Consider the following 17,764-nt stretch of genomic DNA (forward strand, 5'->3'; position numbering starts at 1 on the left):
TAAGAGTGCCTTGAGCTTCACATCCCCAGCATCTATATGTTATTTCTGTATTGTGGGTTGGAGGCTGCTGGCTTCATTCTGTCACCCTTTGCTCCCTATCAGAGCAGAGACCACACACACATGCACACTCAGGAAGGCCCTTACATGGTGGGCACTAGGGCAGCCACCATTCAAGAGTACCCACTAGATCAGATCAAACAATGATGGCGCCACAGTGCTAGGGCCACAATGAACAAGTGAGGCTCCCAGAGGCACCTTCCCCTTTCGACAGCACGCCAGCACCTGGGAGAATGTGGGGTCCTGGAGAGCACAGTCTGCCACTGCTGGGCTGGGTGACACCAGATGACATAATCCTGCTCACTGACCTCAGATGGATTCTGTTACGCTCACAGAACCTGTACAGAAGCAAGCACAAGTCTCTACAAATCCTTCTCCTCTCTTTGAATGCACCCTCACGACCCTGCCCAGAAGACTGCACCCAAAAGCTTGCCAGGGCAGATTTCAATAGGATCCTCACTTAGCGGGTGATCTCTGGAAAACTTTGTACAATGACTTATATTTAGAGGCATTTACAATGCAAGAGACTTATTACCTTGAAAGGAATAGTAACACCAAGACAGACCATAATGCTGTGGCCCATGCTGTCCTAGCACTCACTGTGCCAGGCTCTAAGTACTCTGTGCTTGTTGACTCATTTAAATACTCTTGGCAACACTTTGCCCTGGGTACTATTACTATCCTGACTTTACAGGTGAGGAAATGGAGGCAGAGACGTTACATGGCTTGCTGAGGTCACCATGCCAGAACAAGGGAGAGCCAGAGAGTCCGATTCCAAATTCATAATCACTATTCAAAATTGCAAATAGTTCTGTTCTATTTTTCATTTAGTGTTTTCAGATATATCTGGGACCACTTAATGAAGACTTCCCATAATATTACTTTATATCAAAGAAGCAACTGATTCTGTCCTTCAATTAGAAAAAGTAAATGTTTGAGAGGTGTCTGGGTGGCTCAGTCAGTTAAGTGTCTGACTCTTGGTTTTGGCTGGGGTCATGGTCTTGGGGTCATGGGACTGAGCCCCATGTTGGGCTCTGCACTCAGTGGGGAGTCTGCTTGGGATTCTCTCTTGCCTTTACGCTCTCCCCAGCTCATGCACTAAATAAATGATTCATAAAATAAATGGATCTTTAAAAAAAATGAGAAAGCAAATGTTTGTAATAAATGAATCACTAGTGAAGCTTTAACATTCTACATCAAGAATCATTAATTCATGGGGCGCCTGGGTGGCTCAGTGGTTTAAGCCGCTGCCTTCGGCTCAGGTCATGATCCCAGGTCCTGGGTTCGAGCCTCGCATCGGGCTTTCTGCTCAGCTGGGAGCCTGCTTCCTCCTCTCTTTCTGCCTGCCTCTCTGCTTACTTGTGATTTCTGTCAAATAAATAAATAAAATCTTTTAAAAAAAATCATTAATTCATGAGTTAGTCTCACTACAAACAGCAGACTGTATAGCTTCTTGCCCTAAAATCTAAGGCTCACTTATATTTCACTATACCTCCTGTAGCCACATGTCTCGATGTACAATTATAGGCATAGGGATTTTAGGATATCATCTTCCTCATCAGTCTAGAATATCCACAGTGCAGGAGTTAGCACTGACCAATTCCTTATTTAAAAAGTAATGTAGACTACTAGGGGCACCTGGGTGGCTCAGTGGGTTAAAGCCTCTGCCTTCGGCTCAGGTCATGGTCTCAGGGTCCTGGGATCGAGCCCCGCATCGGGTTCTCTCTGCTCAGCAGGGAGCCTGCTTCCCCCCCTCTCTCTGCCTGCCTCTCTACTTGTGATCTCTCTCTGTCAAATAAATAAATAAAATCTTTTAAAAAAAGAAAAAAGTAATGTAGACTACTTATATATACATTCCAATATATATTCCTTATACACTTCAACATATTCTCATGTTGTCTAACTTAATATTACATGATGGTTAAGAACATGAGCTCTGGGTAAGACTGATCTGGATTAAAATCTTGGTGCCACCACATGAGCTAGATTTTTTGACTGAGGTCAAGCCTCTTAACCCCTGTATCCCACTGCTGTGCTGTGGAATACAGGAGAAAAGGGCCAATGGAACTGTGGGTGAGGTGAGGCAGAAAATACTGTTTGTTACCAAGGAAGTAGCAGGAACAATTCATAAGGCTAGGCTATTGATTTCAGGAACTCCTTGAGAACTAAGCCTGTTTTCTTCTCGAATTTCCTACGGTCTCCAACTGTGCTAAGACTATTCATTATACACTGGCACTGCCAACGCAGAAGAAAACACGTACACATGTGTCAACGGCAATCACTGTTCATGAGCAAAGTTGTTACCAGCCACATGACTTGCAATCACACAGTGCTTCCACACTGTGACTCCACCTGTGAAATAAAGTAATCTAGAAAGCTTGGCCACTCGGGGAAGAAGTTTCGATAGTGGCAGCCACAGGCATGGTTTCTCTTTGAAAAGTTCACTGTTCCCACAGGAGGCTACAATAACGTCAGCATTCAGCAGCAGTCCCAGAGCACTAATGAAGATGATCAGACACCTCTAGCCCTCATCAACAGAACGACTTGAGTTACCTTCTCGGGCAACACAGCCTTTACACACACAGTCATCCATCACGCTTGGAGCTGGAGGGACTTCTTTCATTAACTTTTAGGGAACAAATTACTAAAGCCTACGAACTAAAAATCAGGTCTGATTTTACTGCAGCATTTCCTTAGAGATAATAAAGTAGAAAAACACAAAGAAGGCTTGCCCGTAGACAAAGACAACAGCCCTGAGGAGTCACCTGTAATTGGTGGAAGGCTGAGTGTTCAATTCGATCTGAGTGCTGGCTGCTTTGGAAGTACAGCTGATCCTTGAATGACACAGGTCTGAGCTGTGCATGGCCACTTACATGGGACCTTTTTACAATTAAAGTACTATAAATGCATTTCCTCTTAAGATTTTTTAAAATGAAAAAAAAAAAAAAGATTTTCTTAAAATGTTCTCTTATCTTCATACAAAATATGTTAATTCACTATGTTATCAGTAAGGCTTCCAATAAGCTGTAGGCTATTACTAGTTAAGTAGTTATACATGGATTTTTGACTGCACAAGGAGAGGTTGGTGTCCCTAACCCCTGCACTTGATGTCTGAGGTCAACTGGAATTTATTCATTCTTTTACTATACTCCAGATAGCTCTTTTAAAGTGAACAAAAAGTTTCTTAAAATAAAAATCACTCTCTCTCTCTCTCACTCACACACACACACACACACACACACACACACACACACACACGTTTCATTGTGTCTCTTGGAAATCCAACAGCTCAGAGTGGGGTCCCCAGGTTACATAGTAAAACTTTGGGATTAAAGGCTAAACAACTCCCTTTTAGGGGGGCAGCTAATCTCAGCAAGAAGCACTTCTACGACCTAGAAGTTAAGGCTCATACGACAAATCTGCTCTGTGGAGCCCTGACAAATCAAGTCTAATGAGATTCTAGACGTGGCTTAACAGGAATGGAGCCAGACATTTCTCCAGACTAGATTCCACTGTGAAAAAGACCACATTTAATACAAAATAACTGTGCTAATCCAGGGACAGCACATTCACTTGATATAAATCATAAAATTACAAAATTAGGTAAAGATTCTCCATGTCTCCATTTGTCTCAAATGGATTTTCAAGCCAATTTTAGCTTAGGATAAGAATTTTTCCTAATGGGAACAAAATTCTCTATTAACCACACCAAACATTCTTAAATGCATTCTGAAAGCTGTTACAAGTTGAGGATTTAAGGCACAATCACGATATGCAAATATCTAAAACAGTTGAGGGTTCTGTTCATTTTAGGATTTCACAGGAGCCCTAAGTGCCAACATTTTTTATCAGAATCCCTCAGGAAGAAGTCCCCCTGAGGAACTGGTGTACTCTGACTTACAGACAGAGCTAGAGTAGTGCAAAACTTGTTTCCCTTCTTCTAAGCCATGACCTTCAGGAAGTTCAAGAGTCAAGTTTTACACCTGATAACAGCATCATGTTCCCTCTTCCTTCATTTTCACTGATCTTGTTTTTCTCCCTTTCTGTTCATATTTTATTGCCATTGCTGTGTAAGTCTTATTTTGGTATCATGCTTCAAGTTCTTTTGGGAAGGAGGCCAGGTATAAATACATTACAAGTGGGATTATGGACACTGGGGAGGGTATGTGCTATGGTGAGTGCTGTGAAGTGTGTAAACCTGGTGATTCACAGACCTGTACCCCTGGGGATAAAAATATATTATATGTTTATAAAAAATAAAATTAATTAAAAAAATTAAACCAAAACGTTGAAAAAAAAATAAATACATTACAAAAACAGATAAAAAAAAAAAAACCCAACAAACAAACAAACAAACAAAAAAACCCCAAAACCCCAAGCAAAAAAAGTAATTATTTTTGGGATATAAAAGAGAGCATCTATGCCTTCACGGCATACCTTAATAAAAAAGCAGTATTTCAGAATTACCCTAATAGATACCCAGGATTGACACACCACGCCTGAGCTCATTGAGTCCCCAATTCCCTGATTTCACCAAGAGCAGACCCATTTCCTGAGTACAACCTTAGTTATCGTCATCAGTCCCCACTCTGGTGGGGGAGAGCCCCAAGGCTAAGGGATTAGAAGTTGTATGTGCTTAGCTCTGTGACCCTAGATAAGTCATTAACATTTGATTACCTTAGTTTCCTCCTTCATAACAAGAAGGCAAGTAATTCTCCTACACTACAAAACTCATTATAATTAGGTAAACAGAGACTTGTTCTTTAAAGTAAAAGTACAGTATAAATGGAAGATATTACTATCATACACATTAGAAGTCTAATGAGCTTAAGAACTTTACATTCATGGCAAAAATTTTTCATTCCAAATTCATAATAGTTTCTTTGGCAACATCACAGAGACAGAGAAGTTATATAAACACTCAGCAATGCAGACACCAAATAATGAAAGAAAGCATTTCTATACATAAACATTATTTATGCCTATTTTCATATTTATACATTAAGATGTAAACATCCCATTATCCAAAAGAGCAGTGAAAACAAAACAAAACAAAAACAAATTAAGCCTTTAAAGACAACTGGTGAATTTTAAAATGTTCCTGCTGAATGCTCCAAACACCAAACACTATAATTCAATAATTCAATAATAAGAAGAACCAACTGAACCAAACTGGTAAGCGAGCCATAAAGTGTCAATATATAGTAAAATCACAGAATGTTCCATCTTCTTGGCTAGCTGGCTATTTACAAGAGAACTCTTCTTGTTTTAACCATTAGTTCAGAAAAAGCTTTCTAAACTGAACTACTTCACTTTCCTGGCTCAGTAAAAAAGTACAAAATAACAAACATACATCAACTTGATTTTGCTGATTTAATATCATGTAGTATATCTTGGGGTAGCTCTAGAATATACATAACTTCTGTGCAGTTTTGCTAGAGGCAGAAAACTGAAATGGAATTTTCTGTTTTAAATAAATCCCTGATATTACAAGCTTACTGTCTTCCTTTTGCCTCATTCTCCTAAAAGGGGAGTGCAGCAAAAACTTCTAGTTAAGCAAGGTTTTACAGTTGCAGATATACCTACATAATATGGGTTCAGGCAAACACGGTAGTTCAACGACTTTACCCCTCTGGACTATTCTGCTTAATAAATACACCCAGTAACATGAATTATACATAACGGGTCCATCATTTTCTGGATATCAAATTTTAGTACCTTATATATATACTTTTATAATCTTTTCTTTAAAAAACAAAAGAAAAATCATTAATGAAGGTACCTTCCAAAACCAGGAGAGTTGGCAGATTTTGCTAGTGGAATCAAACTGTGCTTCCTATATTATTAATTCATAGCTGCTTGAACGTTTATTATTATCAAAACGCAAACAAGTTCTCTACGATATAAGGTGCTGAACTCTTCGAAGCCACAAAATAGAAAGAGCCGCTGGGAGAAGTCGCCGTCTCATTCTGAGCACAGGCTGCCGTTTCCAGAGGACACGACCCACACCACTGGCAGCATACACGGGGATTTTTGGCAGTATACAACACAGAAGTGAATAATGCAGAATCACAGTGAAAATGTCATTCCCTTTACAGTTTTACCCTTCTGATAATTCCACGGAGAGAGCCCCATTTTCACACTGGGTAAGATCTCTCTCACTGCAACAAAGAGCAGGCTTCGGAAATTCAGGGCCTGGGGCGGGGGGCGGGGGGCATTAGTATCTAGTTAGAATTTCATAACATTAGTATCTAGTTAGAATTTAATAACATTTTTTGTTTTATTTTGTAGTTAACTCATGGTAAATTGATGCTGGTTTTCCTTTTGGAGTAGAGATTAGTTTGTCTTTAAACTATTTTAAGATTTAAAAGATAAATACTAAAAATAATAGTATATGTTAATACTCAAGTGATTGAAGTCTGGGGAACGATGGCTATAATCTAACAAATTCCATGTTTAAAAAGTGATTTCAAAAGAAACTCCAGACAGGGTCTAGGAAGGAAACGTATGTTACTATGTTCTCAATACTTGTGATGTTCTAGAGATAAGCTCATAAGAAGCCTTTTCCTATATCAAGTGATTTCCAGAGTTAGGATTCAAGCAAAAAATATAAAAGGAAAAAGAACCAATTCCACACCATCCTGGACTTCATAAACTCAGGGTACTGTAAGTGTGCAAATAATGTGATATTTAGCAAGTTGTTTTAAACACAAACTCCACGGCATGTTTTTATTTGCGCTATACTCATGCCTCACAAAGGCGAACCCAGACTGTAGAGTTCCCGCTTGGTCCTCAGAGCATGTACCACACACATTTTTTGATTGAACTCTTCAGAAGGATTCAGGACCGCTGGCCAAGTCTCCAAATGGCTTCTGACTGTTATTCCACGGTCGTGGCCCTGGATAGAGAAGCCTCCTCCTCCTCTGAATAATAATCCCGCGACTAACATGAGGGGTTTGCCTAGCAGGTGCTGCATGCTCCCAGGCATGCCATGCGGACTTTAAACAAAAAGGATAGCTGGCGAGAAAGAAAGCAGAGCTCCTCGAGTGTGGTGAACAGTTTCTTCATCACAGTGGCAGTTAAGATATGCTCCCTCCTTTTCCCCCGGAGGCCAGGGCAGTATGTCTGAAGGATGGGGTCAGACATCGTAATCAGGAGCCTTGCTCTGGGCTTGCCTTAGCCAGATCTGCAGTGTAACAAACGCTCCCACAGTCACGTGAAAGAAAAGCTGCCACAGGTTGCGCAGTTCATAGAGATACATGTTGCACAGACAGATTAAACCAAAAGTCAAAAAAGATTTGACATTCCGCCAGCCGGTGTAGTAGACAAGTAAGTAACACTGTTCAAAATATAAAATGAAAGATGATTAGGGTTACAAGAAAAGAAATAGATGCTTCTACTATAAAATTTTAACAGGTCACAGAGTAAAATATAAGAGTGGAATAAGAGGATTTTTCACCTACAGATAAGATAATGTAACTTCTTTAAGACATTCAGCTATGAAAGCGCTACAGCTTGAAAGGAAAGCAGATTTTTCCTTTTATGTTTGTCACTGTCAAAAGATCCATTTTGTATCATATTTTAAAACAGAGTCACAACTGGATGACTCCCCTGCAAAGAGGCTGAGCACATCACACATTCCTCACCCCAGAAAAGTACAAAATACCTCAAACAAACCACAGCAAAATGGACTCTTACACAACCTGAATCTACATATTAACGAAATCTACAAATATTTACTCCTCTCCCATTAAGTGCAAGGAACTAGTAAGTAAGGTAGAGCATCTGAGTGAACATTTGAGGTAGAATTCATTCAACAGATGTTTATTGAGGGCCAGCTACAAGCTAAGAATTGTTCTTTAGTTTTAAGTAACGAAATAAAGCCTTTGCTCACATAGAACTTAAATTCTAATGGAGGGAGAAAGATTATATATACAAAAGATCATATTATGTATATAAAATACCAAATAGTTATGTCTTAAAATAAAAGATGGGACAGGGGACAGAGAATGTAATAACTGCTATTTTAGAAAACAGAATAAAGAAATTACCCCCATAAGCCCCAAATCCTGGCAGTCACCTTTTCCTGCTTTATTTTTCTCCACAATATAAACACACTTTACAAATGTGCTTGTTTTGTCTGTTATATACATTCTTCCAATAGGATCTAAGCTTCATGAGAGGAGAGATTTTTGATTTGTTATCCAGTGGGCACTTTATCCAGTGCCCAGAATAGTGCCTGGCACATAGTAAGTGCTCAATAAAAATCTGTTGAATGAATTGTTTTCTAGACGATGCCTAAATTCACAATCTGTTAAATATAGGAATTATATGTGATTACAAAGTCTTAAGAAAGATGCAGAAATTGTGAAATTCTATCCAGGCATCAGGAGAGGAAGGACTTTAAGGTGTTTGCAACAATGCAGAAAGAATGTGGAAATGTTCTATTAAATCTTTTTATTTCTTTAAAAAAATTTTTTTTTAGGATTTTATTTATTTATTTGACAGAGATCACAAGTAGGCAGAAAGAGAGGAAGGGAGGCAGGCTCCCCACCCAGGAAAGAGCCTGACATGGGGCTCAATCCCAGGACCCTGGGATCATGACTGGAGCCAAAGGCAGAGGCTTTAACCCACTGAGACACCCAGGTGCCCCAAATCTTTTTATTTCTTATACAAATTAGGACTTTGCTTACTTAAACAGAAGACTGCTATCCAAGCAAAATGAACTGTAAGTACTTATTTTATTTGAGTGGTTTTCACTGTGTAAAAAAAGTTAAAGTAATTTTTCCTTTTGAAATAATTTAGACCTAGAGAAGAGTTGTAAAAATCACAGAGTTCTTGTACATCATTCACCCTGCTCCCCCTAATGTTATCTTGTTGCATAACCACAGTATAATCATCAAACCACAAAATTAACATTGATACAATACTGTAGACTAATCTACAGCCTTTATTGGAATTTTGCCAGTTGTCCCATTAAGGCCCTTCTTCTGGTCCTGAATCCAATCCAGGATTGCCTCTTGCATTTAGCTGCCATATCTCTTCAAATCTGTTATAGCTCCTCAAGTCTCTTTTTCATGACCTTGACAGTCTAAAGAGTATCAATCAGTTATTTTGTAGAATGTCCTTTAATTTTGGTTTGCCTGACATTGTCTCAAGACTGAAGTGAGGACATGCAGTTTGGGCTAGAATACCACAGAGGCAATGTGCAGTATGTCTTAAAATTGGTGATGTTAACTTTGATCTCTTGGTAAGGTGGTGTCTGACAGGTTTCTCCACTGTGAAGTTACTATTTTTCCCTTTGTAGTTAGTAAGTTCTCTTGTGGGAGGAGAAATAAAGACATTCTCAGGTAAAAGACTAACAGAATTTGACACCTACAGATGTACCCTAAAAGAATGGCTAAAGGAAAATACCTAAGCAGAAAGGAAACAATAAAAGAAGAAACCCTGGAACACTGAGAATGCAAAAAGAACAGTCAGCAAAATAATATAATAGGTTCTCCTTCTCCTCTTGAGATTTCTAAATTAATGACTGAAATAAACATTTGTAACGCTGTCTGATGTGGTTCTAAATATAGGTAGAGGAAATATTTAAGACAATTCTATTATAAACAGAGGGAGGCAAAGGGACATAAAAGGAAATACAATTTCTATGTTTCATTTGAACTAGTAAAATGACAACACCAAAAAACTGAAAAGTATCTATAACGCAATACCTAGAGCATTTAAAAACCATACAAAGAGGGGAGAGGGAATCATGGGTGGCTCAGTCTGTTAAGCGTTCCACTCTTGTTTTGGCTCAGGTCATGATCTCAGGGTCATGAGATCAAGCCCACATCCCTGCTTGGGATTCTTTCTCCCTCACCCTTTGGCCCTTCTCCCAATCTTGCATGCATGTGCATTTTCTCTCTCAAAAAAAAAAAAAAAAAAAAAAACAACAAAACCAAAACAAACAAAAAAAAAAAACTATGCTAAGAAATAAACTCAAAAACACTACAGATAAATCAAAATGGAGTTTTATAAAATGTTCAAGTAACCCACAGAAAGATAGGAAAAAGAAAACATAAAAATGAAAACCAGCAAACAAAAAATAAGATGGCAAACTTAAGCCCTAATGTATCGATTCTACTGTAAATGTAATGGCCTAAACACAATAATTAAAAAACAGAGATTGGCAGAGTGGATTAAAAACAGCTTTTAGGGCGCCTGGGTGGCTCAGTGGGTTGAGCCGCTGCCTTTGGCTCGGGTCATGATCTCAGGGTCCTGAGATCGAGTCCCACGTCGGGCTCTCTGTTCAGCAGGAAGCCTGCTTCCCTCTCTCTCTCTGCCTGCCTCTCCGTCTACTTGTGATCTCTCTCTGTCAAATAAATAAATAAAATCTTTAAAAACAAACAAACAAACAAAAAAAAACCAGCTTTTAAATCTACCAGAAACTCACTTCAAATGATACAAGCAAGGTGAAAGTAAAAAGATGGAGAATATATTGTGCAAACATTAATGAGAAGAAAGCAGAAATGGCTATATTAATATCAGATAAATATAAAAATATTTCCAAAAAAAAGAAATGGCTAGAGAGGGTTATCATTATATATTATATAATGATATATTATTATAAATGGATCAGTCCACCAAGAGGGCAATAATCCTAAATGTGAATGAGTCAAACAGAGCTAAATGTGCAAAGCAAAATATGCAAAGCAAAAACTGATAAAACTGAAATGAGAAATATACCAAGCCACAATTAGAGTTAAAAACTTCAATACTCTTCTTTCAACCGATAGAACGAGACAAAATCAACAAGGATACAGAAAAAATGAGACCCATCAACCATCGTGATCTAACTGACATTTATAGAGCATGAAATCAGCTACAGTAGAATATACATTCTGTTTAAGTGCTCATGAAATATATATCAAGACAGCCCATATTCTGAGCCACAGAATAAATTTCAACAAATTTAAAAGAACTGAAATCACAGAGTGCTTTCCAACCACAATGGAATCAAACTAGAAATCAATAATGGAAAGAAAACTGGAAAATTTTCAAACTCTTGGAAGCAAAACACAATTCCAAATAATCCATAATCCATAGGTCAAAGAGGAAACCATAAGTATAAAAATTTTTAAATACACTGAGATAAATGAAAATAAAAATGCAACAATGGAAAGAGCCCAAATATCCACTGACTGATGACTGGATAAAGACGACATGGTGTGTGTGTGTGTGTGTGTGTGTGTGTGTGTGTGTGTGTGTGTAAACCATTATATAAACATATATATAATGGAATATTAATCATCCATAAAAAAGAATGAAATCTTACCATTTACAACAACATGGATGGAGCCAGAAAGTACTATGCTAAGCAAAATAAGTCACTTAGAGAAAGACAAACACCATATGATCTCACTCATATGTAGAATTTAAGAAATAAAACAGAAGAAATGTGGAGGGGGGAAGAGAGGCAAATCAGGAAACAGACTCCTAATCACAGAGAACAAACTGAGGGCTACTGGAAGGGAGGTGGGCAGAGGGATGGGTGAAGTAGGTGATGGGTATTATTAAGGAGGGCACTTGTGATGAGCGCTGGGTGTTGTATTTAAGTGACAAATCACTAAATTCTACACCTGAAACTAATATTACACTATGTTAACTAACCGAAATTTAATAAAAACTTAAAAAATAAAAAAATAAAAATTTTAATAAAAGTAAGATGAAGGGACACCTGGGTGGCTCAGTCAGTTAAGAGGCTGCATTTGGCTCAGGTCATGATCCCCGCATCCTGGGATGGAGTCCCACATCGGGCTCCTTGCTCCGTGGGGAGCCCACTTCTCCCTCTGCCTCTACCTGCCACTCTGCCTGCCTGTGCTCTCTCTCCCTCACTCTAACAAATAAATAAATAAAATATTTTTAAAAAAATAAGATGAAAAAATGCAACATATCAAAATCTATGGGACACAGATAATAAAATGCTCAAAGAGAAAAAGGTATAACGCTAAAAGTATATATTACAAAAGAGAAAATTCTCAATAATCAAAGTTCCCATCTCAAGAACCTAGAAAAAGAAGAGCCAAATTAACCCAAAGCAAGCGTGAAAAAGGAAATAATAAGGAGAAATCAATAAAACTGAATATACGAAAAAAACCACAAAACAAAGAGCAGGTTCTTTGAAAAGACTGATGAAATTAACAAGTAAGTCTGACCAATATGAAGAATGAAATAGAGAATATCATTATAGATCATACAGACAGCAAAGAGATAGTAAGAGGATGCTACAATCAACTCTACACATGTAAAGTTGGTAAGATGAAATAGATCACTTCCTTATAAAATACAAACTATCATAATCCATGTATTATGAGAAAGAGAATTTGAATAACTGTGTAACTCTTAAGAAAATGGAACTTAATACAGATTATACAGTCACGATAATCAATACTACGTGGTACTGGCAGAGAGACTGACCCATAGATCAATAAAACAGAATATAAAACTCAGACTCTCACAAATATGTCCAATTGATATTTGACAAAGATGTAAAACTAATTCAGGGGAGAGAAAAAAGCCTTTTCAAAAAATGGAGCAATTGGCTATTCATCCACAAGCAAACAAAACACAACACAAAACCAAGAACACAAAAACAAACCCTCCGATCTAATCATCTAAGTCTCACATTTCATACAATCTTATACAAAATTTAATTAAAAATGGATCATGAACTTAAATGTAAAACATAAAACCAAAACTTATAGAAGAAAACAAAGAATCTTCAGGGTCCAGGATTAGGCAAAGAGTATTAGACTTGAATCAATGGAATTATAATATTGGATGGTGACAGATGGTAGCTACATTGTGGTGAGCACAGCCTAGAGTATAAACTTGTGGAATCACTATGTTGTACACCTCAAAACTAGTTAATACTATGTGTCAACTATACTTCAATTAAAAAAAAAAAAGTTCTTAGACCCGATACCATAAATATTTTTCCATAAAAGAAAGAGCTGATAAAATGAACTTTATCAAAATTAGAAACTTTTGCTCTGCGAAAGACCTGGTTAAGAGGATGAAAAGACAAGCTACTGACTGGAATAAGACTTGCAAATTACATTTCTGACACAGGGCTGATGGCTAGAACTCTCAAACCTGACAGTAAAAACCAAATGATCCAAGTAGAAAATAGGCAAAGACATGAAAAGATATTTCACCCAAGAGAACACGTTGATAACAAATAAGTACCTGAAACAATGTTCAGTATCATTAACCATTACGGAAATGCAAATTAAAATCAATATGAGGGATCACTACACATCTGTCAGAATGGCTAAAATAAAAAACAGTGGTAACAACGAATGCTGAAGAGGATGTGGAGAAACAGGATCACTCATAACAATGCTGATGTGAGTGATGTAAAATGTAAAAATGTAAATGTAAAATGGAATGCCACTCTGGAGAACTGTGTCTGTCTCAATAAAACTAAGCATGCAACTACTATAAGACCTAGCAATTGGACTCCTAAGCATTTATCTTAGAGAAATGAAGACTTATGTTCTCACAGAATCCTATACATGAATGTTTATAGCAATTTTATTTATAATAGCCCCAAACTGGAAACCCAGATGTCCTTCAGTGGGTGAATCATTAAACAAACTGTGGTACATCCATACCCTGGAATACCATTCAGCAGCAAAAAGGAACAAACATTATATATTGACAACCCGGAAAATTCTCCAGAGAATTGTACTGAGCAAAATAACGCCAATCACTAAAGATTCATACTATATATGGGTCCCTTTATATAACATTATTTAAAATGAGGAAATTATAGAAATGGAGAACACATTAGTGGTTGCCAGAGATGAAGGGGCAGGAGAGAAGTGGATGTGGCTCTAAAAGGGCAACCAAAGGGGTGCTTGTGGTGATATGAATGCTCTGTATCTGCCCACACTGACATCAATATCCTTGCTGAGATAATGTATCATAGTTGTACAAGATGGTGCTACTGGGGGAAAGTCAGGTAAAGGTTATATATCTCTCTCACAGCTATTACAATTAAATCAAATAAAAAGGTTAATAGGAAAAACAACTTTATACTCACGTACATATCTGCAACTTACTTTATAGACAACTAATATACACACTATGCGCATGCACATACAAAAAGAGAATGAGATATAGAAAGTGTTGCAGAATGTTAATAATTTGGTGGCTCTAAGTGTACTAGTCTTTCAACTTTTCTGGAAGTCTGAGAGTTTTCAAAATAAAGCACTAGGAGGAAAAAAAAGAAGTCTCTGGTTTCTAGATCTTTTGATTTCCTCTTTCAAATGTTCCATAGCAAGATCACTCCTATCTGGCTGAGTTCTGTGGGTCCGTAAGTACCCCCAGCCTGGAGAAAAGGCCAAGAAACCGCATAGTCGTAGCTTTTGAGGTCTGCTCTAAAGGGGATTAAAAAACGACTTCACAACTGGAGATGGAGCATGTTAAAGGTAAGATATAATCACGCAGGTTTTACTGTGGGAAAAAACCAGCATTATTATCACTCTGCTCAGCATATTTGGGAAGTGTGCAGTTTCATGCCTGTCAAAAAGAAAACTGGCTTTCTGCTATTCTTTTTTAAAGCACGAATCCATTTAACTTCTCTCAAGTAAAAGAACACCTGGGTGACAGTCTCCTCTGAGAACGATTTTCAGCTGTTCCAGGTAATGTAAGAGAGGTGTGCCTTTTAGAGAGCCTCTCTAAAGGCAACAGCAGGGCTCTGGAGTCACGCAGACTGGGGCTGGAGGCACTGACGATAAGACCTGGCTAGCCCTCAGTGAAAAATGACAGTGAAAACAAGATTAGCACGGGACTTTCTGTGAGGATTTAATGGGTACAAGGAATATAAAGAACTTGGCACACAGTAAGACCTCAATACATTTTGCTATTATTAGTAGTATTTAAAAATATAAACAATTGGGGCGCCTGGGTGGCTCAGTGGGTTAAGCCGCTGCCTTCGGCTTAGGTCATGATCTCAGGTTTCCTGGGATCGAGCTCCGCATCAGGCTCTCTGCTCAGCAGGGAGCCTGCTTCCCTCTCTCTCTCTCTCTGCCTGCCTCTCTGCCTACTTGTGATCTATCTCTGTCAAATAAATAAATAAAATCTTTAAAAATATAAACAATGAATCTTGGAACACTGAAAAAATAAAATTAAACTAAAAAAATATTTCATTAAGGCTCTTTGATAAAAAGTGATTTTTAAAAATATAAATTAGGGGCGCCTGGGTGGCTCAGTGGGTTAAGCCGCTGCCTTCGGCTCAGGTCATGATCTCAGGGTCCTGGGATCGAGCCCCGCATCGGGCTCTCTGCTCAGCAGGGAGTCTGCTTCCCTCTCTCTCTCTGCCTGCCTCTCTGCCTACTTGTGATCTCTCTCTGTCAAATAAATAAAATAAAATCTTTAAAAATAAATAAATTAATTAATTAATTAATAAAATTATTTCATTAAGGCAAAACAGCCAAAAGTGTATTTTACAAGAATTACTCATTAAATTATTTTAAAGTTAACATTTACCTAACATTGTTTTAGAATCATATGAAATAATGCATATGTTATAAAATTTTAACTGAATAACCTTATAGAAATTATACAAATATAGGAATTTTGCTTACAGACAGCATAATATAATGGAATGAATACAATATTTAAAATCAGAAGACCCAGAGTTAAGTCCTGACTCTACCACTTCCTGGGCTATATGATTTCTGGATAGTACCCAAACTACCTCAAATTTCTCATTTTTATTTTATTTTTTTTAAAGATTTTATTTATTTATTTGACAGAGAGAGATCACAAGCAGGCAGAGAGGCAGGCAGAGAGAGAGGAGGAAGCAGTCTCCCTTCTGAGCAGAGAGCCCGATGCGGGGCTCCATCCCAGGGCCCCGAGACCATGACCTGAGCCGAAGGCAGTGGCTTAACCCACTGAGCCACCCAGGCACCCCAAATTTCTCATTTTTAAAAATGAGATAGTATCCTCTGTGTGACAGAATTGTAGACATTAAAGTTTTTTTAAAAATCTACACAAGAATATTTCATAAAATTAAAGCATTTGTGACATTAACAAATACAAGTTTTCACATTTCCTGCATGAAATGTCATTCATTGTAGTTAAATCTGTCAAACTGTATAGAAAATTTCTAAATACAAATTATTAAGAAAAACTAGGGGCTTTAAAAAAATATGAAACTAAAATCTTTAATCTATCTTTACATAAAGTCAAATGTATATATTCAAAGTATTTCACTAGAGACTTCTGAGTTGTAGGTAGCCTTATGTTTGCAGTCCTCAATCTTTCTAACATTCTTCCTATGTAAGCCAGAGAAATGTGTTACTTATAAGTTAGGTCAAAAGGTCTTGCCTGTTGTACCACATTTCAGCAAAGACATTCCTCAGCTTGAGTGACTGGCATGGTCACCTCTCCCTTTCCTACAAATCTGTCCTTCCTCTCTTCTCAGGAATGCCAGTACCCATTTTCCTATCACCAGGTGCAATGTCTCCTGGCTCTGTAAGTCTAGGTCCTAGGAGTCTTCCTCCTCAGTGTCATTCCCTCACCCCTGATCCCTACTGCCATTATCAGAGTTCAATCTCTCACCGCCTTCGGTCTTATGTAATGGAATCGCCTCCCAACTAATTTCCTTTCTTCCAATTTCTCTGCTCTGGCAATCCACCCCATTCCTCACTACTAAATTAAATATCCTAAAATCCACTTTGGCTGTTTCCTGTTCAGACTTGCCCAAAAGTACAAAATCCTCATGCTCAAGTATAAAGCAGAGCCCTGAGGCTCAATAATCCATCACCAAAAAATCTAGAAGTAGCCTTTACCGCCACAGGCAGATGACATACTGCCACTGAAACCTGACACAGAAGAGTGTTAACATTAAGTACACTGGGATCCAGGTCCATTCAAAATGGAGATGTAGATCATAAAGTTAACAGAGGCTCTAAAGAGAGGTAAAGAACTCAGACACTTTATTTATTTAAAGTGCACAAATAAGAGAATACCTAAAACAAACAATAATAGGAAAGTGTTTCTCCAAAGTTGGAGAGAACCTACCTGGTAAAGGCAGGCTGCTGTTCCAAGGAAAAATGCAACAATGTAATTAAAATCTTCACCATCACTCTGCAAAAACAAAATTAAAAATCACTTTTTTCCTGGTGGAAGCCCATTTCCAAAAACAACCCATCAGGATAGGATACAGCAATGTTTATGCACAAATGGTCAAATTTTCATCAAAACGTGGTTATGTAAAAATTCTCAAGAGTCCTGAAAGTTCCAAGGAGTGTGAGGTACAGAAAGACTACCAGTGTTCCCTTATATTTTGACCCATCAATTTCACCTTACCCATGTGTGCAAGATGAAATGAAATGAAATCACTTATGTCAAGGGGTTTTAAAATGGTGCTAGAGGCCATTAAGGAGATGGACCTTTATGTACATCCTCACCAGATGAAGCTATGAACTTTATCTGGGCCAAACTACAAAGATCCCAAAGACTCTGCCCGAACCGCAATTGCTGAGAATTTTCTTAGGGACAACCTTAGCAGCCAATTATATTCAGCCAAGATTGGTTTTCTGCTGCCAACATCAAACAAAATTCATTGTAAACGACACATACAAACATTCCTTTTTTGTCTTCTTTAAGCTCTTGACTTTTGTAACCTAAAGGGACACAATCTGGGTTG

General features: G+C 37.9%; 1 protein-coding gene across 6 annotated transcripts in view; it reads right to left on the minus strand.

The window, feature by feature from the left end:
• Positions 1–5,054: 5,054 nt before the first annotated feature.
• The window catches only part of SEC22A (SEC22 homolog A, vesicle trafficking protein), a 74,738-nt gene continuing 62,028 nt past the window's right edge, over positions 5,055–17,764 (minus strand). For 5 of the 6 annotated variants that reach the window (XM_047735271.1, XM_047735260.1, XM_047735276.1 and 2 more), the window contains exons 6-7: positions 17,137–17,202; positions 5,055–7,396 (exon numbers count right to left, since the gene is read on the minus strand). In XM_047735271.1, the coding sequence (XP_047591227.1) occupies positions 7,196–7,396; positions 17,137–17,202 (267 nt within the window). In that variant the 3' untranslated portion in view covers positions 5,055–7,195. The remainder of the gene's footprint in view (positions 7,397–17,136; positions 17,203–17,764) is intronic. The other variant, XM_047735277.1, reaches the window with a different exon arrangement.

Source organism: Lutra lutra, chromosome 1 (genome assembly GCF_902655055.1).
Source record: "Lutra lutra chromosome 1, mLutLut1.2, whole genome shotgun sequence".
In the NCBI taxonomy this organism is placed as follows: Eukaryota; Metazoa; Chordata; class Mammalia; order Carnivora; family Mustelidae; genus Lutra; species Lutra lutra.